The sequence below is a fragment of the Volvox carteri genome (assembly GCF_000143455.1).
Source record: "Volvox carteri f. nagariensis unplaced genomic scaffold VOLCAscaffold_29, whole genome shotgun sequence".
NCBI classification, from domain to species: domain Eukaryota; kingdom Viridiplantae; phylum Chlorophyta; class Chlorophyceae; order Chlamydomonadales; family Volvocaceae; genus Volvox; species Volvox carteri.
Genome location: NW_003307572.1, coordinates 1,182,930 through 1,207,253, shown reverse-complemented (window position 1 = coordinate 1,207,253; position 24,324 = coordinate 1,182,930). Strand labels below are relative to the sequence as shown.

The 24,324-nt window shown below is 52.6% G+C and overlaps 1 protein-coding gene across 1 annotated transcript; it reads right to left on the bottom strand.

Annotated features, from left to right (window-relative positions):
- Positions 1 to 8,197: 8,197 nt before the first annotated feature.
- Positions 8,198 to 22,808, bottom strand: VOLCADRAFT_93090 (uncharacterized protein; the record flags this gene model as incomplete). Its single annotated transcript, XM_002952338.1, has 18 exons — positions 8,198 to 8,621; positions 8,884 to 9,998; positions 10,419 to 10,731; positions 12,335 to 12,694; positions 13,895 to 14,148; positions 14,788 to 14,983; positions 15,369 to 15,547; positions 15,754 to 16,057; positions 16,442 to 16,937; positions 17,564 to 17,700; positions 18,183 to 18,350; positions 19,182 to 19,283; positions 19,524 to 19,825; positions 20,166 to 20,333; positions 20,619 to 20,765; positions 21,375 to 21,576; positions 21,964 to 22,102; positions 22,787 to 22,808. The coding sequence occupies 18 exons, from the start codon at positions 22,806 to 22,808 to the stop codon at positions 8,198 to 8,200; spliced, it is 5,028 nt and encodes a 1,675-aa protein (XP_002952384.1).
- Between the last annotated feature and the right edge of the window lie 1,516 nt (positions 22,809 to 24,324).

Genomic DNA, 24,324 nt, shown 5'->3' with positions numbered 1-24,324 from the left:
TGTGTCTGTAATGGTATTGGGTGAGTACAGGGTGTTGCCTCGGTCTTCCAACGCTTCTCAAATTGTTTTCCTTGGCTTGACGAGGATCCTCTTTGGTCTTAGATGCTTTTGTGGTATGTAGATACTTAAGTGGGGCTAGCTGCTGTTAGATGCTTTTGTGGTATGTAGATACTTAAGTGGGGCTAGCTGCTGCACTCGGATCAAACACTACAATGAGGGTGGTCTGCACCAGGGGCTGTTTTGCACATAGGCAACCAGTGAACTGTCATAGGGCATGAAATATACATTTTTCAGGAACCTGATTACCCCCTCTTAGTACTATCGTACGATAGAGCTGAATGCCTTCTGGGGCTACTCGAAGCCTACTGCAAAGCGACGGGTATGGCCGCGAATGCCGCCAAGTGCGAGGTCCTCATTTTTGGGGGTGCTACACGTGAGCGGAAGCGGCTTATTGAAGCTGAGTACCGGTTAGGTGGGGCGGGGTTGCGGGTGCTGACCGGCAATGAGACGGCACGGTATCGCGGGTTGCACTATGGCCCAGGAGTGCAGTTCTCAGCATGCACCAAGCAACTACTCACAGCAGGGAGGCGGGCCACGTTTGGGCTCAGCACCCTGTGTCGTGATAAGAAAATTACCACCCCCAAGCTATGTATGTCTCTCTACAATACACTAGTTGTACCAGTGTTTTCTTATGGAGCGCAAGTTTGGGGACCTGACTTCATTAATGTGAATTTTGAAGGTGCTATGGCTAATCCCATGGTCCAGGAACAGCGTGCTTACATGCGAACCATAGTTGTGGTGAGGAGCCCGACTATGGTTTCCCTATATCGCGAGCTGTCACAGAGGCCACTCCAGTTCCATTGGACCAATCTTGTACTTAGGTTTTGGAGCTCTGTGGTTAAGAGGCCGGGAACGCTGTGTCACCGGGCATTTGTTGCCGACCTGGAGTTGGCACTTGGGGGCGTCTCTGAGTGTTGGGCAAGCAAGGTACTAGCCTTTCTTACTAGCTTAGGAGTGGAACCCCCCACTAATACGCGCGGTAATGATCTTATAGCGTACTACACCACCCTTAAACTGCCAGTTGAGAGCATTCTTAAGGTATTTGCCAAGCGGCTTGATGCACGGTGGGAGTGCCCGAATACCTTGGGTGACCCCTGCGTCTTCCCCATAGGAATTACCGGAGCCAAGGCGTGTCGCTATATGAACTGGATGGGAGCTGCCCCGCCTAGGGGTGCGCGTCTCGATTGGTTGGAGCACACTAAAGGGACCATGCCCCAGCGACTTCATCATGTGCTCATGCGTTTTCGGTTAGGCTGTTAGGAGTTAGAGGTTAATAGGCCTAATGGGCGTGAGCGCACTGCGTGTACCTGCAGGCTTTGCGACTGTGGAGCGGTTGAAGATGAGTTGCATGTTTTCGAAGAATGTCCCGCTTACAAGAGCATACAGGCTAAGTATGATGGTGATCTAGTCTTTAAGGGGTGCAGCATGCGCATCATTATGACTGAGGCGCCACCCCTGGCATTAGCCAGGTACCTCTCGGAAATTTGGGAGGCCAGGCACGTCACGCTGAGGGGCTTCACCCTGAAGTGGACGAGGGAGAATGAAGATGACCTCCCGTGTACCCGCATCAATACCAATACAACGTCCATGGCCCCCCCGGCTTTTACGGACACACCCGCACTTGTGTGCGGAACTTGTAACTTGTAACATACCAGGTGTGGAACCACGAGAGGTTGGCTGTTGCAACCCATGATTTTTGGGCGGGGCCCCAGCGTGAAGCGCCCAGGGGGGCCCCGACCTGTAGGATTGCCCATGTCCGTGTGTGTGTGTGTAACGGACCAAACATAATATCTCGCCCGGCTGAAACGCGTTATAGGTACTATACAGCATTCTCTATTGCAAGGTATCTCGCATGTAGCCAACAAAAATCGTATGAGCACAAACAAGTTTGGCTGCCTCAATTGACCGAGGCCAAAGTCACATCAACGCCTCTCGCGCTAAATTTCATCTCAAAAGGTACCGCGTATCTCATATTTGAATTCTTAGATGACGGCGTATGATAACTCGAACTCCCAGGCCTTGAGTGTGTAACGGACCAAACAGAATATTTCACCCGGCTGAAACGCGTTATCGGTACTATACAGCATTCTCTATTGCAAGGTATCTCGCATGTAACTAACAAAGACCGTATGAGCACAAACAAGTTTAGCTGCCTCCATTCACCGACCTCAAAAGCCACATCAACGCCTCTCGCGCTAAATTTCATCCCAAAAGCTGCCGCGTATCTCACAATGGAAGCTTGTGTTACCATTTGCCGGCATGGGCAATCCGACTTGCCACCAGCAGGCCAACATAATTTGCTTTCATTTCTGTATGAAATACACAAGCTGCTTGTCTGTACATTTACTTTGGCCAATGCACGGGGCCTCCGAAGAGTTGCAGCGTGCCGTGATGAAGCTTGTGGCAGTAGAGTGCTTCCTGTAGCCGCATGTAGACCACATACAGGTCAGCAACCGATGGGTGTGCCACGGAATAGTCCCGAAATCGCTCGAAAATACATTCGTTACACAAACACTACCTCCCACCATGTTGACATTACTCATCAATTGTCACACTTGCCACCCTTGCTACCGGCCTGTACGGATGCAGAGGGGCCCCGCCCTTTTTCCGGCTTCCTTGAAGCCGACACCCAATCTTGTTCCTCTGGCAGGAAACAACCAGATTCACATCAAGATGCCGAAATACAAGCACTGGATGGGGTTGCCGCTCGAGAAGGCAGCAGCCGCGGCAAGCTGGTTTCCACATACATGCCAATATGCTACAACCTGTCGACATCTTTCGGTTGCAAATGCGTTTTCGTCGTATGCTGCTGGCTGTTAGAAGCAAATAGAGCCTATGGTGGGAGCATGCATGAACAGAAATATGCATGCAAGTTGTGTGAGCCCTTGCAAGCTTCATGCCATGGAAGGTATAGGCAAAAACGTGAAATAGAAAATGCACCGTAAGTGATGATAACAGCGACAGTAGAGAAGGTGGAGAGATGGATGCTGAGAACGATGGATGCTGAGAACGATGACGCTGTAAATATGACTCCCAAGGGCTGTGCAGGCGGAGTCGGTGCTACTGGTAGCAGTGGCGCCGCCACCGATGGCAGCATGCCGCCACCACTGCCACCGCCACCATCACCTCCCATGCCAATGACATCATCACCGGCCGCCCCACCGCCAGCTCCACCGTCTTACAGACAGCAGCTGGGGTTGAAGATCCGAGAAGCACCCGTGGCTTCGCTGAGTGCAGTAAAAGCAAAAGGTGGCAAGTACCCATGTACAGAGCCAGTATATGGGCTCATGTACTCAGCATCACCTAGTAGGTGTAGTAGCTGAAAAGGCCTCTCTAGGTGCTGGTGGTCGCGCTACGCGCGAATTTGTAGAGCCGTACTGTGTACCAGCTACTACATTCCGCCCCCTTTGAAGGGATCCGTCTCGGGCCCTTACGGCCTCGTTTATCAGCAGCCTGTGCCTACCTTCGCCTACCCTCGGGCAGTGGGGTGTTCAAGTCCACGTCACGTCATGACCCCCCTTTCACATGCGCCTAGCCGTCTTCAGGTTTTTCAGGCACAGAGACAGTCCAGTCGGTTCAGCTACATTTTATTTTCGCGATAATTGCTCACTGAGTCGCCAAACCCGATATTCCACCAAGCATGATTGGTGAGGGTTGAACCAACGACTTCAGGATCGTGGCCGTGGATTTGATCCGGGGAGTTCCCACCTCCTAGCAATTCCCACCAATGTAACACCAGGCAAAGAGTACTCAGTTGGGAGATGCCAGGGGAGCTGATCCCTTCTTGCATTCCTCCCCCCCTCAAGTGAACATCCTCGGATTGTGAGTTGGTTTGTTATTGTGACATTTCGTCAGTCCCCGTCCGAGATGGAGGACTTTGTTTTTACTCAGCTGGTAGACTTCTCACCCACTCGGGCATCCACCTCTGGGGAAGAGTGTGCTGCATCGTGCCTGGTGTGCGATGTCTTTGCAACCAATTCGATCCGGGGAGTTCCCACCTCCTTGCAATTCGCACCAATGTAACACCAGGCAAGAGTACTCAGAGAGATGCCAGGGTAGCTGATCCCTTCTTACAGGAGCATGATCGATCTTTTTGTAGGTTCGGCTGGTGTTCTCTATCATGCCTTTTGGATGCATGTGGGTGAGCTGCTCGCATGAGATGGTTGGTTCCCGACTGACCACCATCCAGTGACGCTAGTGCTTGGTCTAGCTGTGGGAGGAACCGAGACGAGTGCCAAATGGTGCTGCCAAAAGAAGCGAGCAGTGTTTGAGATTTCCCGTTATCGTGACTATGCTGCTCTTTTCATTGAAGGGATCTCAGGTCATGCACGCACTAAATGGGATGATCACGGACCTATCTAATGGGACCTGCGACAGCACGGATTCGGTGGAGCGCATTAGTAACCTCCTGTGGAAGGTGCTGGTTCGAGTATTTGCGGGTCGCAGGCGGTATGTAAGTGGGGGATGGTGCATCATGGTGGAATGAGGAATGCCAAAGCACCCGGCAACACATGCTTGCTCGCAGGGTGCGGCTTGGCCCTGGCAGGGTCGAGAATAAGTCAGGTCCTTTGTGGGAAGCGTTCTGCAAGGCATGTAACGCAATGAATTGTGCCAAACGTGCCCGAGCAGCATGTGATGCAGAGAGAATGCGTGAGTTCGTGGTTAGGTGCAGGCATGATCAGCGCGCATTATGGCGGGCCTTGGGAGGGCAACTCAGGGAGCGTTGTGCAATTGACGAATTGCATGTATTTCGGGATCACTTTGCCACCTTGTTAAATGCAGGAATTGGGGAGACGGGTGTTGAAGGTGCACATCGGCTCCTTAACTATATCTCCTTTTTTGGGACCCCTTTGGGAGAGGGTGCTTGGCAAGCATGTCGGACTGTCAGGAGGGCACAGGCAGCTAGCATCCTGGATGAGCCTTTCACCTTGGAGGAGGTAGCGCGTGCTGTCAGTAGGTTACCAAACGGAAAGGCTCATGGGCTCGAGGCCGTACCATTGGAATGTTACCGTTATGCACGCCTCCCACGGGTGGATGAGCAGGGCAGGCAGGGAACGGAGGTGAACTGTATCATCCCAGTTCAGCACGTTTTGTTAGAGCACATCAGGGCAACTGGTGACTTTCCACAGCATTTTACCAAAACGGTGGTATCCCCAATTTTGAAGAAGGGTGACCCGTTGGTGGCAGGAATTATCGGGACATTGCAGTTGGAGGAGCACTTGCGAAGTGCTATGCGTCAGTGATTCTTAACCGTCTGGTACGTGCTGGGGAAACACTGGACCTGCGGGACCCATGCCAAGCGGGTTTCGGGCGGGGTTTTGGCACCGCTCATCACCTCTTTGTCAAGCAACACCTGGTCAGGCGGCATCGAATTGCAGGGCAGCCGCCGTTGATAATAGTACAGATTGACTTCGAGAAGGCCTTTGATAGGGTGCCTCGCGAGCATATGTGGCTTCGGTTGCAGGAGAGGGGGATTAGCGGCCCCATGCTAGATGCTCTGAGAAAAGCGTACGATAAGGTGTCCATGTTGATTAAGGTGAATGAGAAATTGGGGGGAGAGTTTGAGTCTAAGCAAGGAGTGAAGCAAGGGTGTCCTTTATCTACAGAGTTGTTTGGACTCTTCATTGAGACACTAGCTGATCTGATTGATACTCATGACCTTGTAGAAGCTGGAGTACGTAAGCATGACACACCCCTTGTGGACAGCAAGCTCGTCTCCATACTGTTGTATGCAGACGATGTTAGTCTGCTAGCGATATCACTAGAGTGAATGTCTGAGTTGCTACATCTTGTGGGCTTGTTCTATGAAGCCTTTGGGATGCGACCAATGTCTCAACATGTGAAAGGCTTGTTTTTGCATGTGATGGCACCCAGCAGTCGGAACTTCGCAAGAGATGTCAACAGTTACGGCTATCAGGCCAGGTAGTACCTGCCAAAGATAGCGCTCGCTATCTGGGCTTGGTATACGGGCCAGAACGGCCTTTTAGTGCGTGCCGTCAGCAGTTATGTGATACAGGTCGGTCCGCTGTGTTTTCCTTCGACGCAAAGCTAGACAAAATGAAGCTGTTTGCCCCCGACGTGTGAGTGCGGTGCTTTGCAACCCAAGTCCGAGCAATTCTGTTGTATGGCTGCCAGGCATGGGGCCCTTTTGCGCTGGCAGAGGTCGTGGACAGGGTGGGAAGGCGGCGGGATAAAGCCAACCTTGCGGAGGGCATGTTCGAAGCCTGTTTGAAGGATATATCCGTTATATAGCGCAGCCCAGCTGCAGATTTTATTCATGAGGTACTGGGGACGGCACGGCCATCCCACAGGCTGTTGTATGCGGAGCTGGCTGAGCTCCCCTTACAGTATTACATGGTGAAACAGATCCTCCGTTTCTGGAACCACCTTCAAAAGCAAGTGGGATCCATTGCTCATGCAGTTTTACGGCAGGAGATAACCGATGCCCTGACCAACCCGGAATGGGAGGGTTGGGAAATCTCAATGTCTCGACTGTTTTCCTTCTTGGAGTGCTATTTTTGGAGCGGAATACCGCAAGAAGTCATGGGGGTAAAGGAGTGTCTTGACTGGTTATTGCGTAGGCCTCTACCCGAAGGAGCGATGATAACGGCACTAAGAGACAGTTTGATGAGCGGCTGGGACCATACGCGTCTGACTGTCCTGCCAGAGGATTACCCATCAGATGGGAAGCAACCGGGAGTGCAAATGGCGAAGTATAAGCACTGGATGGGGCTACCCTTTTCGGGAGCTGCAGCCGTCATGTGGCCAACACATGCTAAGGTTTTCATTCCTCGTTTAGCACATCGTAAGCTAATGCAGTTTCGTTTATGTTGCTGAGCTCTGGAGGCAAACAGGGCACGAAGGGGCAAGTACCATGTCCCCAGGGGGCAGCGGTTTTGCCGCTGTTGTGATACTAATAGCCGAATCGAGGATGAAAAACACGTGTTATTGGAATGCCCAGCCTATAATGATATTCGTGCTGAAGAGGGATTCGATCATCAACAGTGCATGTTGGAGGCCATGAAATGGGAACCAGAACGTCTGGCGAGGATGTTGGAACGTATGTGGGCTCACCGGAACTCAATTACCCCCTTTGGACGCTAGTCTGGGCTGATGTGCGGTGTTTTCCTTTCCTCCGTGGCTTTTAGGCGTTGTAGTATTGCCCTTGGGCCTTCGGCTCGTATGGGTAGTTTTACAGGTATGGGGTCATGCACCCCCAACCATGTAACACCCACACACCCACACACACAGTCAAAAGCATGATTTCTTAGACCGCCCAGCACCGACATAGCTTATGACCGGCTGTAACGGCGCAAATGCCAATCTGAGCATCCCGGGTTACGCCTTTGCTGTGTTACACCAGCTGAAATTGGCAAACCTTCTCCACAGATCCTGGCTAAATAGGGTCTCTAATAGCTGATGGTGCGTTCAATAATTCGGCTAGTTCGGCCAGCTCGGCTTCATGTGAGTGCAGTAGGTAATTGTTTTCCTTGTGACTTCTTTGAGATGTGTCGAATCGGATGGCCTTCAGCTAGCCCCTGGGCCCCCGGTGTAACACCAGGCAAAGAGTACTCAGTTGGGAGATGCCAGGGGAGCTGATCCCTCTTACATTCCTCCCCCCCTCGAGCGAATGTCCTCGGGCGCCCCCGGGCATATCCCGTAGGATTTATGTTGTTTGAGATCCCGTAGGATTGAGAATTTGAGTGTTATTGACATTTCGTCAATCTCCGTCCGAGATGGAGGACTTTGTATTTACTCAGCTGGTAGACTTCTCGCCCGCACGGGCATCCACCTTTGGGGTAAGAGTATGCTGCATCATGCCTGGTGTGCGATATGTTCGCATCCGGATTCGATCCGGGGAGTTCCCACCTCCTAGCAATTCGCACCAATGTAACACCAGGCAAAGAGTACTCAGTTGGGAGATGCCAGGGGAGCTGATCCCTCTTACACCCGGTTCATATGGACCCGGTTTGGAGGGTAATGCAACTCAAGGTGCAACACACACGCACGGTGATGCCAGCCCTGAATTGTAGGAGGTGTCTAGTCCTTACGATTAGTAGGGTGAGGAGACGCCTATGTTAAAAATCTACTTACCAACTCTACTACGTGCCCCCATCAATCTTACCATCCCTCCATTCTACCAGGCGCTAACCCCGCCAGCTTTTATTCTAAAACACTCACCGTTGGATACCCCCGCGGTGGGGTTATTATCACCGGCGTCCACATCCGTAGCACTGTACACATTGATATGGAACCGCCACTGAAGCAATGCGCGTTGTGTATCATCTGCCAGGTCATCCCCGCAGTTTATCCATACGTACTCGACCTCCCCCAATGCCGCCTCTGCCAGATGCATCGCGTTAACGGCCGCTGATGCGGACGTACTCGCGCCTGCTTCCAGATCTATCAGCAGCTGACGAGCAGCGGTGGCTGCAGCATCAGCGTTTGCATTGGACGCTGCAGCGGCAGTCGTCACCATGCTTTGCATGGCAGCGGAGGCGCCAGCGGCTGCAGCGAGCACTGACCGCAGCTCCTTTTGAGTGATGATGATCTCATCCAGGCTGGGTGATTACAATTGTTGGATGCGCGGATGGAAGGGCGTCCACAGGGGAGGGCGATAATATGTCAACAGAAGACAGGAGAAAACCAAGCATGGCCCCTTGCACAACAGAACTCTTGCAGCATCCTCCTCCTGGTCCTTCCTAGAAAACATAGCGCCCAACAGCCCTCCCATCACCCTTTGGCAAGCAACCCGCACACAAGCCCTCCAGAGCCCCTTATCAGCATGTTCGTCGTTCCATCAGCATGTGGAAGTCTCCCCACCTAGCTTGCGTGTCCACGGCCACACTAGTCATGTCTGTTAAAAGCTGCGAGTATGATAACATCTCCTCTGCTGACTGACGCAGGTCTGCTGCCTGCGGACCACTATCTAGATCGCCGCTGCTCATCCGAGCTGCTATACTGGAACCCTCCATCGCCAGCTCCACTGCCTGCTGCGAAAGCGCTTCTATGAGCATCTGCACGAGGGAAACAGACGATGAGGCGCCATCGGGCAGTTCCGCGGCAGTATCGTCACTGATCTTTTCAGAGCCAGGCTCAGCGCTGAGTGCAGCAGTAATTGCTGGGCCATCACCGGGAAGCTGCTGCTGCAGTAGCAGCCGCTGCCGACTGTGACTGCCAAGCCCATCTTCCACCGATTGCCTTAGTAAATGATGCTTGTTAATACCATTGCTGTCGCTACCACTTTCCCCAGAGGCCATTTCCACCGGCATTCTTGGAGTTAGGTTGGGGAGCCCTGTCGCCATGGTTGCATCCCTGCCACTGGTGACAGCGCCAACATTCTTATGTGATGTCAGGAGCTGCAAGGGCATCTGGAGTGCCTCTGCAATTGCCACCAGCCACCTCCCGGCAGCAGGGACCGGCGTGTGATGGTGCACGTCACCATTGGCATCCCTGTCAGGGATGGAGCCTCCTCCACAATCGTCATCGTGGATGTTTGCCATCAGCAGCTCCAAAATCAAGTCCTCCACAATTCCATGGCTGGTACCATCGAGTTCCAATGCCTTCTGGGCCCGTGACCCCCGGGCAAGGTGGCCTTCAATGCTGCCGCCAACGCTGTTGGCCGGATAGTGGACCGCCAAGGAGTGCTTCAAATCGCTGGCGTCATCGGGCTGCATTGTACTCAGTTCACGGCGATGACGGGTAATACTACTGATGTCAGCATCGCTGGCCAGACGCACCGTTCCCGTACTGGTGTTGTATCCGAAGACCTCCAACAGCTTCTCGTGGCGAAAAGATGGGTCATTCATGAAAAGCGATGTGAAGTTGTCGAAATCAGTGACGGCACCGCGGTGTACGGCTGAGGGCAGGTAGGTGTGTATTGCCGCCGCCACACGGAGCACGGTGGTAGCAGTTGATACTTGCTCTGTGCTTGCACCCTGTGCATAGTGGTTTTGTGGAGGAAAATACGCGCATTTGGCACACACAAACCATGCTGTCACCTTAAGGTTCACACTTTGCCCTCAGAATTTACCTGTCTTTTCGCCGGAAGTAATAAGGAAAGCAAAGACTGCAGAGGAACCCCCTCAAACTAATGCCCAGGATTCCTTTCCACAATCAGAAAACACCCGCATGCTGTATATCAGGAGGAAATCACCATTTCGCAGAGCAAGTGCATGAGGTCATGCCACTGAGGGACATGTGATTGCATTCCGGAGGGCAGATGGGGGTTTCGTTCTGCATGTGGGAGTAGAGCTGAGCAGCTGCCAGCTATCTTCCCATGACACACCTAATCACAACTCCATTCAGTAAACAGTAATAAGTAAAACACATTCAAGGGCGGAACTGTAGCAACCCACCAGCAGTTGTATGTCTGAGGAGTCATATCCCAATGCCGCCAAGTGATCGGCGGCGTATGAGAATGCCATCTTGTACGGCTCGGTAGCGTTCATGGTTATGAGCGCCGGGAGGATTGAGGCGGAGGTGTCTGCCAGTGATGCGACACTAGTGTTGATAGCGGCCGCATGCTCCGCCACTAAGGTTGCGCTGTTGTACTTGAAGTCAGCGGGGGCGGATAACGGTGATGGGAATGAGACGAGCGTGGAGGACTTGTAGTACACGTGTACGGTGCGATACGAGGTGACTTCGCTGTAGCCGTTACTCGCAGTAAACCTGCAGCATGCAGGAACAGTTTATGCCGCTTGCCACGGGGGATATACTACACATAGGGGTGGAACCATACGCTATTTCTGTACAGCGGTTTATAGTCAGTTTACATGCTACGTTACGTTAAGACTTTTTGGGAAAAGTGGTCGGTTCGGACATGGTAACGGTACGTACCGGTACCGGTAAAGTGGACGAAAAGTCTAAAGTGACCCGGGGGGGGTGAATTTCGTCAAACGTTGACCCCTCGTACCGTTACCTGAATTGCGTCGCCGATTTCGTGAGGTGTAACAAACGGCCAAGCCCAATCGCTTATAAAGACCACATACTTGACAAATTGTGCACGCTTTGCACTCCGGCCGAATTTCTAGTCACACTGCTGCCTTATATTCTAAAAATGAACAAGGACAACACCGCTCGTATTGCTCGCCCGCTAGCAGCCGCTAATATGGCAAATAGGTAACCAAACGTAGTATCAGGACTGAAGCCGCTGTGGAAACAGCAAGTCGGCCGCATGGGCAGCGGCATGGGCAGCGCCGCATCGGCCCGCACGCCCCAGCATCAAGCAACACGAATTTATTCCAATCCATATGGGAAGATGCTGAAGTTTTGGCCATTGAAAGCCATAAAAGGATATGGTTTACACAGCTCGCGCCAACGAACACGTCGTCGTAATGTCCCATGTAAACTGGGTGACTTTCTCAGGCCCACTTTTACCTAAACGTTTCCGCAACGTAACGTAGATTGTAAACCCAGTATTACGGCTTCATAAATCACGGAAAGCATGGATGCTATCGTTATTTGCTATCACGATGTGGACTGTCGAACTGTAACATTCGCCCAGAGCAGAGTTTCCTAATCATCAGTGCGGCACTAACCACTGAATTTCTCTAACCAAGCCCCAAACTTCTCTCAACGGTCAGCAATCATATCATAATCCGCTGAAACCAAAAAAGTAGGCCAGGGGTCTCCAGGCAAGCCAGGGTCTCCTGCAAGCCTTGGAGACGATGACTAAACGTAGGCAAATTAAAAACTGAAACACAGAGGCCGAGTCAGGAAAAGCCGCGAGTGTTGCCAAATTTGTGAAACAGCAACACTTTAGGCTAATTCTCGTAATGCAGCTGCCAAAAATGCAAATGGCAAGTGCCCCGGCAGTTTGTGACACATGCCAATCGCCATGCCAGGCTCGCTTCCGATTGGGGACTTTTAAGTCGTCCTAATGATGTCTTAGATGCCAGCTTGATGTGAGAGGATAGCTCGTAGGGTGTTGCCAACTGCAAGCCGCGATTCACGCTGAGCGCGTCTACAATGCTAAAGCGCAAATAATTTGAGCAGAAAAACATCCTGTTTGGTCTACTACTGAGGATTACCGCTCACGAGTCGTGAGTCACGACTACACACTCAGTGGACAGATGTAGCTGCTGAACCTCTGGCGGGCGACCTGACAATTAGCAATCACTAATTGACGTAAATTTTGGGGTAGGTGAAAATTGCCGACCATAACGATATATATTTCTCCCGTATCGACCGTAATTGACGCAAAATAACGGTAAGACGTTTTACGGCCGGCTTGCGTTATGCAACTTTCTGCCCTTTTGACCGAACAACTCACTTGTACTTGTAAGTTCCTGGCGGACACCCCCGCGGCAGGTGAAGCATCTCCATCGTGCACGTCGTACATTGCTTCTTGCTGTCGCCACTGCTCTGCTCGCAGCTGATAGTTGGCTGTACGGTAATGGACCCCGTCAGATCTAACAACATTCGTCGGCCGTCACCGTAAACCGTAAGGCCCAGTGCGAAGACGCTGCAACCTGATGTGTCATTTATTGACGTACACGGCCCCAGGTACATCTTTGGCACTTTGCCGTACTCCACATACGCGACACTGGGTAGTACGGCGAGCGCCGGTGTGTACAGCACAGGAGTCTTGAGCCGATTGGCGACAGAACACGGGAGTGGCGAGCAGAAAAACCTGCCCAGAGTGCAGCGCCGGTGCATAGTTGGGAATGGCAGATCACACAGGGACAGCGGAACACGGGGTCACCGGGGCCAGGTCATCTGGGGCTGAGCAAAGGAGATGAGGAAGCATTATGCAGGCAATACCTTGAAGCAAAGCCATAGGATGCCAACAGCCAATTGGCTACAAAACCGCGGCTTTGGATACCTGTGGTATGGTGGGCGCCTCAATGACATCCATGCATAAGGACACATGTCGCAGCGCTAGGCCAGCAGTGTTTTTTTTTTCATTTCTGCCAGTTAATTTTCCAGTCCGAACGTAGGAATAGGTTTTTAGTCGCGGGAATAAAGGTATTCCGAATCTGTAAGGCGCTGGGGGGGGCTCCGCCCCCCCCAGACCCCCCCCCATGAGTTAAAGTTTAGTTCGTGCAAACGCCGGGTTTGGGGAATGTCGCAACACGCGCACACCAATCTCTCAAGCACTGATCGAATAGAGTTCGTTCACCATCGTTCATCTTGCATCACGTTGAAAGATAACACTACACGACTTTCCAGGTTGCAGAAGTAATGATGCATAGCAGCAATCAACCGGAACCTCCAAACGCAACCTGTTTCCTGGCCCATCGCGATTGTATCCATATGAGGAACGTTGATGTTTGCCCCGCTCGCTGTTGACAACCGGAGTGGCGTCATTGTCGTCGGCTGGCTGCAGCATTGCGTCCACATTGCCTACGACCCCTACACCGTCTTCATTAACGTCGCTAATGGCTTCAGTAAAATTTAGTATCTGCTTTAATGGCCTTCAATGCTTTGGGAGCTTCGGGTCCGAATGTTTTGCAGCGTTTGGTCCGGTCAGAAACAGTCCGATTCCTCGTTGACTTTCGGGCGTGAGCTTCCTAACAGTATCCATGGCATTAGAGTACTATGATATGGGTAACATGTATGTCTCCTGTAAGATTCTAGCGGGTTTGGCATGGACAGTCCATTTTTGGCTGGAGGAATGAACTTGTACGGTTGGAACATTATTTATTCTTAACTTTCAGGACCACGAACATTTTTTTATTCCGAATTCGGAATATATTCCGCAAAAAAATAACGCTGTAGGCCAGGTCTGAGCTCGTCAAGAGATGACGGTTGAAAAATCATGTACTGATGCGCTTTGAATCCTAGAGTTCATGGAGCACCAAGCTGAAGAGCTGGTTTACAGAGGGCTTACCCTCCTTGTGGGTCCTCACAGTAAGTGGTGGGCAAGGGAGGGGAGCCGCTGATGTTCCCCGTGGTACCCATGACACTTGTGACGGTCGAAGTGGCGCATGGGTCCGAGATGGTGACGTAACGCCGTACAGTAGCATTGGCGCGGGCGTTATCCCACACCCAGAAGTCTACCGGGAAGATGGTCCCTACCGGCGCCAGCGTGTTGATCCCACAGCCTGCCAGCCCGCGCAGGCGCAGTGTGTAGCTCTCTAACTCCTGCCAGGGTGGATTTCGGGAGTACATATCCATAACTGCTTGCATGCGTGCGCTTTACAAAACTGAGCTGCTTGTGCAGTGAAGTTGTATATGCGTGTGTGCCTCTGTGAAATGTATGGGTTTGGAGAGGGGAGATGAAACACTAGGGACCAATCAAATGCAGAACTAGATGCAAAAACAGCCACGGCATGCTTAATGACTCAAACTACGCTAGGGCCGTCAAACTGAGACCAGGCTCATGTCCCTAACAACGGCCCAGCGAAACGCATGAATCCACATACCCAGTGCCAGGTCATATCCGATACCATGTAAACTGATGCAGTCCCGCAGCAGAATACTTCCTTGTGCCCTACTAGTAGATCCACCTAACCGTTTCCACCTCGCCCCGTCTTCCATACCTTTACCTTATCTTGTTGTTTGTCTGAAACCATTTTTTTTGTCCGGGAGGCCAGACAACCTCCGAGATCCCGACAGCTAGTCAACTCAGGCACGTTGCGTGCTGCTGCTCCGATCTTCCAAACAAGACACACTCTCGTACACATAGATGCAGACATACGCGCTCACACACGTGCGCATGATGCTCTTACGTGCACATATTTTGGGCCGGCCAGTGCCGCAATGGTCGGCTTACAAACGTACCCGCGTCGTGCACCCTTCGGCTGACAAACACGCCGCCGGTGGACAGGCTATGACCGCGCCTGTCAGATCGAGAGCAACCAGCACCGAAGAGGAGGTAGCCTCATTCCTTGATACGGCGCCATCGGGGTCCGTTGCTCGGGCTCCTGGCTCACACGGCTGGTCGAAAGTCGGTACACTGCCATTGCAATAGTCGTACCTGCGATGTGTGTGTGAGCCGTTGTGTGTATGGCGGCCGGGTGCCTTAAGGCGGGTATGGCGTAAAACCTTGCCTTTCCTGATATCTGCGGGTTCTAGGTTTCTCCTCCCTCAACATCTGCACTTCCACCTCGCTCCCTGCTTCAGACCTGGGAGGCTGCCGTCCACACCGAAGCATCACGATGTCACTCGCCTCTATTGAGCCGTCTTGCATGCAGTGCACGCCACACATTTCCATTATCCTCCAACTCCTGTCCCTACCCCCTAATTCAATCGTAGCGTTTATGCGTTCTCTCCTACTCGCCCCGGGCCCAACCCATGGCTACATGCACGAAACCCCATGCCCCGCACGGCCCATGCAGCCCTCCGTCTTCAGCCTTGCTTACCTCGCGCCCCTCATAACATGCACCAGCATCGATGCTGCTTCCGAGACGCGGAGCTCGATGGTGGGGGCCTGGTTAGGCGGAGTTTGCTGCTGACTAACGACTCCGGCTGCTTGGGGTCTTCCAAGCTTGCCGATGGATCCAAGCTCGCTGAGACACACCTGGTCCACAGAGCAGGTCACCTGACACGCCAAAAAGGACCCATGGGTCAGTAGGCGTGGGTTGGTGGGCGATCTGGGTCGGGTTGGGCTATAAGTGAGTGTATCGGTGGGCGTATCGGTGCACGTGTTGGTGAGCCACAGCGTCATGTACGACTAGTACAAGGCATACCCGACAAGGCGGTATAACTGGGTAGTGGCATGGACCTGCTCCGCCTCCCGAAACGCACATTATCGCCACATAATTGTTCGCCGGGAAGGCAAGCTGCGCGGACCACCAGCGTGCGCAAGGTGGCCGCCGTCTTGCCACCACTGTTGAAAACATCGTAGGTAATTGTGTACACGCCGGGGATCGAACTGGAAATGTTGCAGGCCAGCAGCACCGGCACGGTAGTGTATGCAGTCGCCGCCGTACTGGAAGGCGTGAATGGCTGACCGCATACCCGCAGCCTGCTGCTCAGGTCCCCTTCCAGGGGGTCCAGGACGCGTGCACCGGCGTCGCAAGGGAGACTAACTGGTATGTCCTGCATGCACCTGGGGCAAATACACGCAACAACGCAACGGAAGCGAAATTTGTGAGTGGGTGCATCCACAGGAGCATGTGAGGGCACAAACATTAAATCTGCATTTTTAAGAAATCGGCACGGAAGACCGCAACATAGTCGGCAATTCATCCAGGTACACAGATCATTTCGTATGCAGCAAAAGGGTAAGGACGCGGATACACAGGTGGCTCATGGATAGATGGATGCCGTGAAAAGGCATGCCCAGTTCCAGATACCAGGTCGTTATGTATTCACGCGGGGAAGAAGAACAAGAACAAGAACAAGATGCAAGGCAAAATTGTTTGTTTCAGTGATCTGCGTGCTCCAGCTTCCACCACTCTGACTCCCCAGACAATCCATCCCCATTGCCTACCTGTCAAAGCTGCCAAACTGCGGGATTTCCACCAGTCTTGGGCCCCGCAGAGCGATGCGCGGGGCGGACGGGTCATTCATTGGCTCCCACCCATCCGCTTCAACGCCCCACTGGCTGGTGGCGTTGCTGCGCTTGCTGCTGCCTTCGGCGCTCCCACTGCTAGCGCTACCACCACCGTTGGCGGTGGGGTCACCAGCCGCGCTGTTGAAAGCAGACGAATACCGGCCGAAACCGCACACGCCGCTGACCGTGCACTGCCCTTCCCCCTCGTCATCCACACAAAACGTTTCTGGCGGGGTGCAGATGATCTTGATTAAGCGCCAGCCGACGGCTGCCACACCGCTGCTGTCGGTCACGCTGTATCGAATGACATAGCTGTGCAGAGCCGGTGGAGGTGTGGCAGTGAAAGTGTCGACAGCAGTGATGCCGTACGCTTGGATAGCGTTCGTCAGGTTGATTGTTGCGCCGAATTCGTCAATGTCGAAGGCGGTAGCGCCTGATGGCCAAAGTTTGGTGAGTGGAGAGAGAGGGGTATGCAGCAACAGAGGGAGCTACAATAAGGGGCTGCAGGTTGAGGGTGTAAATCCGTTTTCTGTACGGAAGAAAACGCAATCTCGTCACATTCTCATGAAATGAGACGACCATGAGATGATTAAATAGTGAGCTCCACGTTATAGCTGGTCGCCAGAAAGTTCTCTCGATATGACGACGGGTATTGTGGCTATCGTACGTGGTGGGGAAGTGGGACCCCTGCACGTGCCTTTCCCTGCCAGGGCTTTGCCAAAAAATCGCTGGCTGGCATGATCTCTGTTGGTACAGAACCGGGTACTCGGTCACTTCTCAGTCTGCATTATAACAACCATTTGCTGTAACATCTATAACATGCATGTATCCTGCCAAGGACCATCGTCAGCCCCTTCCAGTCTGAAAGGGTGAACCTGACGGCCTGGACTTCATCCGATGATCAGGATTCGTTGCCAAATGTACCCCCAAAACCCAAACTAAAAAGCACGAGCCTTTATAATCACAAAAGCGCTTCTCAACATATTGGCAGAGAACTTCAGCCTGTCGATATTGCTTACATACGCCGTACTGTACGACAACTAATACACACGGCCCAACCTGGATCTGTCCAGGCTGATCCATACGGCACTTCATCCAGTATGACCGGCTCGCCAGCGGTGCTGATGTACGGCTTGCCAAGGCCCATAAGGAGCAGTCGGGGGGCCTGGGTGTCCTTAGGCACTGGCAGCCGTATCCTGGAGGAAGCGAACATAAGCTGGGCTTGGCAGTTCCAGGTGCTGTACAGAAAAGGTCACCCACTCATCTTATCCCCACCAAAGGCCCCATTGCACAATTACAACGTGAATAGCAAAGCAGCACGGAAAGCAGGGGACTTGGGAAGTATGGGAGAGCACACCATCCGAGTCTATTAGACATAGACTGGCGCAGCGATGGCGGCTTCTGGTTCATTTGCTCCGGGTTCCTGGCATGGGGAAGTGCCATGCACCCCTACAAACATCCCCGGTCGACAGGGAACATGCGAGTCAGGAGGTTGCAGCAAGCACCCGGCATGCCCTTGAATAATTCCTATTGGCGTTACGATGTTAGTCGCTTGCCCTAACATATTTCGCCCGTCTTCATGGCCTGAGCAGAGGCAAGCCGCTTCTCAGCCTGGAAATGCTGCTCCCATTCATCACATGGCGCACGGAAGCCACTACCCGCCCACCTGTTTGCTCACCCGTTCTTATCGGCACTATCTATGGCAATTTTGTCCAAATTAAACACCGGTGTGTTGGACGTGGTTGGCGTAGATCCGCTGCCGCTGATGCTGCTGTTGGCCCCGCTGTTGTCCAGGTCCGTTCCCAGGGATATTGTACGGAAGACCAAATCTAAGAGGTTGACGCACCTGGAGGTAATTGAGGGGTTTCGGTATGGGGGCGTGACAAGTTTCAAAGCAAGGGACTGACGGACATAGTGCGTGATGATGTGTGTGGAGGGCATAACACACGACTGGAAACACCCAGGATTTCCTTATAATGCATGCAAACTAATTTCCTTTATAAATGTTCTGTTGTGTACAGTTTGTGGCTAATTTGTCTGCAACGATAAACAGCAGTGCGCGCTTACCACAGGAACTCGTCTGTAAAATCGTTGCTTGATCACGATCGTCTGTCGATCGCGCCGATTGGTACAATAGAAAGGGACGGTCCCTATCTATTTCACCAGGGCACAATCTACATATGATTAATATAATCTTTAAAGATAATTTTACAGACGCTCTTAGCCGGTGTTGTGAAGGGCAGTGAGAGGCCTTCGCCTCTTGGTGTGCTCGGGTGGAAGGAGAGGGGGGCTCCATTGCCAGGCAGTGAGCCCCCCCGACACATATCTTCAGTTGGGAATGTAGGGTGGCCAAATGCAAGCATGTTTGTGCTAAGGCGGGTGTGCGCAGACATGTGGATACAGTAATCACGGCGTTTTTAACGGAAAAGGACTCGAGATGCCGTCGACATTTTCTATGTTAGAAATACGATAGCGAGGTCTTTTACCTGTAAGAGCTACCGTTGGTACCGATGCAGTGTGCCTCACGGAACGCGCTGTGACCTCGTATCCCTCCGAACTCCTATTTGCTCTCCCGTGCTGGCTTCCCCTTTTTCCTGCTTCAGAGACCTCCCTTCCGACCGCTCTCTGCCTCAAACACCACGACCGACAACCCTTGCAACACGCACCGCTCACTTACATCCCGCCGACGGAGCACCGACCCAGCTCAAAGCAGAAATATTCTCCTTTCTTCCCGCAAGCGTCCGTAATGACAACAAGTCGAAATCTTGGTCTTGCAGGGCTGTGGCATAGTATGTCGGCCGCGGGCAGGTTGGGGAAGGAAGGGGAGGAAAGCAACAGGGTGGTGAGATCAGACGAAGGCGTGGACTGGAAAGCTTGCATGGGGGCAGCTGGACCTAGGAAAGGTCCTATGCAGGAAAGATTGAGCGAACGGAGAACATGCAGGTACTCATGCGCACAGATACCAGCACAGCCGCGGCACTGTGCTGGCTATGATAATCGAAATCTTATCCGTACTCACATGCCTCGGCTGTTCCAGGCACTGTACTTGATGACGTACACCTCTCCCGGCTGATTGGGCCGAGTCATGTCAATGTACAGAGCCGCAGCGCCTCCGCTACAATTAACACCACTGTGGATGAGGTCAACAATGCCGGCGGTCATGTCAACCGCCAGCGCCGCTGCTCCGCCAGGCGGGAGGCGGCAAATCATGTATGACCTATATATGGGAAGACTGTTCGCATCAATAATGTCGTACACTGCGACAGGCGGCTCGATAAAGGTCTCCTTGGGAGAGAAAGGGGTCTCCAAATAAGCGGCACCCTGACAAGGAAGAGGGCAAGAAGGGTCAATGATCACCCATGAATTTTATGTGTTGGCACGCAAGCAAGCAAAATTGCAGCAGGTGTTGCAGTAGGACCTGGAGGTGCGCGGGTCTTGATAATAGCAGCGGCTGTGTGTCTGAATCCCTAGGCCACAGCCAGACATTATGTATGCAGCAAGCCTGAACTTGTTGCACCCATCCCTCTGACATGTGCACACAATCACCTCAAAGACTACATTAACCTGCAGGGATGCAAACCTGTAGTGATATGGATGGGGGGTCGGTGTTCGCGGCCGCCACCGCTGCTATGTTAATGGTGATTCCAACGCCTGCACTGACACTCATGTTCTGCAGCAGCAATAGCTCCGGAGCCTGTGCTGCCAGCCCTTCCCACCCAAGCACGTCGTTTCCGAGATTAGGAATACTGGATTCCACTTGTGTCCCTCCGCCAACATTAGGGCGCAGACGAAGACTGGGCGTCGCCACGGAGCAACGTACATCTGTCACCTGACGTATCGTGGCACGCGGTAAACGGGGTGACTGGTGGAGATGGGCGTCTGCTAGCTCCAAAGGTCTGAGGAACAACCTGGATTCAATATGTGTCTAAATGAGGCTTGGTGCAGATGCCGAGGATTCGATGCAGGACTTGGAGCACGCATGAGGCCATGAGCCTTCATGGGGGCGGGAACTGTAAATAGGGGGATGCAAACCAGACACCGTTCGAAATAGGAAGTAGTCTCACAGATTCAAAAGCTGAGGTGTTAATGACCAGCAATATTGTTAAGAGCTCACCTGCACACCGGAGATGTTCAGTCGCGGATAGTCTTGGTGCTGTAACACCAGGGAGGGCAACTGCAGGAGCCGAAACACCAGCCAGTCCAGGGATGTCTGACCAGGGGTTGGACCGAGCAGAAACATCCAGTTCGTGGGGAACCAAACCTAGGGGTTGCGGGCATGGGAAGGAAGGGCTTGGGATGGGGCTTGGGATGGGAAAGCCAGAGGCAAGGACTGCAAGGGGCAAGGGGCAAGGTTTGGAGGCTAATCAGGTCCCACACAGGGGAGACTGCAGAGGCCCCAGATGCGGAGGATGGTGCCGCGTGAACAAGTGGCAACTGTAAACAATGCCATGGACAGGTATATGAAAGTCGCACGCCAGCTTTCTGGTAGCTCTCTGGCAGCTTCATAGTAGCTTTCTGGCAGCCTCCTGGTAGCTTTGGGAAAAGAGAGAGGATTGAGGAAAGACTGCGTCGGGTGGCGAGCCACTAGCATAGCGTGTCACGGAAATGTGCATGAGTACCATCCCACATGAGAAACTAGCTCCATTCCACAAACGGGAGCACTACTTGTAAGAGGGATCAGGGAAACCAAAATGCGCATTCAACCACAAAAGGGAGCTTGTCCCGCGAGAGAAGGAATCCGCATGACCCGACTACATCATACAATGGGCTGCGCCGGAATTTATATGTATTGATGGTGTGTACCGTACTGTACGACAGGAACTACAAGATTGGAATAGGAGGTGAAACCCTGTATTCGAATGGAGCTTACCAGGGCATAAATGGTAACTGGAAGGGGGAATGAGGTTAAGGCAGAGGACTGCATTAGGGACCTTCCACGGCGGCGGTTTAGACGGCGCATTGTGGTGACACCGCTGCTGCTGCTTGCGCTTTGTGTTGCCACGTCGTCGGCATTATACGATGCACGGACATACTCGATTGACGGCACGTCAGCATTCTTCATGAGGACGGACCTGCAGCATTTGGCAGGCCGTATGCCTAAGAGTACACACAGACAAGGGATGCCCAGGGGATGCTATTCCTTCGACAGTATGTATGTGTGTTTTTGATGACTCTGCATAACATAGCTTGCAACGGCGGCCATCCTGGTTGCTGATGAGCGAATGATTGTAACTGCTGCATAAAATGCGCATAATGCGGCGCCCATCTCCTATTGTTATTCCGTGTGCCGACTGTGCGCAGTATTATTATGTGCTGCCTGAGCTGCCAGCGCTACTGCAACTACCATTACCGATCCCTGTGCCTGTGCCTGCAGACATGTACCTGGAGCCCGTGCAGTGTGCCCCTGCTGTGGTGTACCAGTATGATGATTTGTCGGAATCTACAGCACGGCACTCTACCTGAAGTCCTGGAGCAGTCCTGCATCTTCCCCCATGTAGGTGGCAGGTTGCAGAGCGGGGAGGTACACTGTGAAGGATACCCAGGGGTTCCACGGGGCGCCAAGGACAATCCCAGCAGGTGGTGGCTGCTGGGACCATGCTGTAGTTGGGGCAAAAGGGCAAGGGGCAAGATGATGGGGTTTTGCCATCGTGCAAACAATGTTTAAAACATGCCATGCTGATAGTCGCATGCAGGTGCACGAGGTTGAAGCCGGCTGGCCCCATGCATAGCTTGATTTGCTTGATGGCACCGAAACCATGTTTTGAAAGAGAACAGTCGGGGGCACTTCATTATCGATGTGCGACTTGTGCAGTTCGTGGATCCTGGGCAGCAAACTGTAAATGACATGTTACGAGTCACAAGTTCTGCTCAAGTGCGCTGGGGGGGGGTTTCAATAGAAGCCGGGGGCCCCATGGATGGTCAATTATTGGATGGTCATTAATGCGGTGCCAAGCAAGGACTTTATTGTCCTCCCCTGAGCGCTTTGGCTCGAGACACGCTTGGGCATGACTGCAACAGCGGCCACACTGCAGCAGCAGTAACACTGCAACAGCAGCAACACTGCAATACTCAACAAGCGAGTAGTACTGCTCGGCCCGGGTTGAGCAGATCGGACCGATCATAAACCAGAGGCCACGATCGCGGGCTGTGGCGCGGCACTCGGCTCCCCCGTACACATCGTCTCTAGTATGGCATCGTGCCTGCTGCTAGCTTTTCCTGTCGTGTTTAGATGTCTGCATCAGCGGCAATAACCGCTGGGAGGTTGGTTTGAGCACCGCTGACCCACCCTTGTTTTCCCGTACATAGGAGAGTCTAAAGTGCTGTTGTTAGGCAGTACTAGCTGTTTCGTGCTGAGTGCTAGCTGTGCGTGTACGGCCGGCCTGTGGATCGTGCCAGACTGTGCCTCTGAGTGCCGACTACGCCATCGTGCGCTTCTGCTAAACCATCACGTGCTTTTGCTGCATGTTGCACGACCGCTTGTCCTTCGGTTTTCCGTTTTCCCAGAGCAGTCAGCTTCTGTGAGCATGTGTGAGCGTGTATGAGCGCGTGTACCCGTATGTGCTTATGTGTACACTTGCGTACTTGTGTAATACTTTCAAACCCAACTACACCACCACAGCTCTCGAGGCGTTATAAGGTAAGACGCACATATTGAAGGTAAGATGCACAATATGTGCATATCAAGTACAAATGATTACGACAGTTATTCCATGCATGGCTGCGATTCCTACGCATGCTTCGTTGCAATATCGTGCAATGATCAGGCAAAAATGCTTGGTGGAGCTGTTGTATCTCGACTTCAGAAAAGTACCGAGCGGCGGATCCCGTAATACACCCACCCAGGATAGAAGCTCGGAATTTGCCATGGTCGTCAAAAACACCATATAGTTTCTACAAATTGCCTATCCTTGGTTGTTAGTGTAACGGGCCAGGTACAGACGCAGCAGATGTTGTATGTCTAATACTTCCTAGCGACTTGTTTTTCATGCACTCCTTATACAAGTTACAGGTTACAAGTCCCACACGAGTGTGGGGGGATTCCGCCAAAGCCGGAGAGACAGTCGGTGTCGGCGACAGTGGCCGCCGCCAGCAATGGCTGTGCTGACGCAGGCATTGGCCACTGCTATTCGATTACTAGACGTGGCAGGAGAGAAGCTTCTAGAGCTAACTTCTAAGTAAGAGTTTAAACGGAAGCCTGTCGGCTTGTCAGTTTGCTAGTTGGTCCAGGAGACCCAGATCACTAGGATATCGTACAATTACCCTTAGCGGTTCACTACTGTAATTAGGCATTCTGCCTACACTATCTGGAGTCTACATATCGGTATCGGATGGAGTACAGTGTTGGAATTTTGTAAACAGCCAAGGTGCGAACATTCGATCAGCTTAGAGCTGTGCCACTCCAAGAGCAAGGCCAAGTTAACTCTCAACAATGCCGTACGAATCTTGGCTCTCTAGTCAATGAAGAGCGCAGCACATTGCGTTGCTTATTGTGAGCTGCAAGTGGGGTATCGAACATTTCAGCGCAGAATGCGCTGGAGGTTCTGGCCAAGAGCATGTCTGCCTCAGCGTCAGGTTAAAGCTCAATGCCGTGTATACAGCGTGGCGCCAGCCGGGCGGGGTTTGACACAGACGAAACATCCAGAGCATCTGTTTCAAGTAATTCATCAACCATACGCACAAATACTCATAGAAAGTATTTCACATCTGTTATCGACTCATCCCAGCTGTGCACGGATAAGACCAGGACTTACTTGGAAACATAAAAAGCGGCGACGGTGGTACTGTTATTTTTGGTGAAGGTGCTGGGGGCTGTGGAGGTA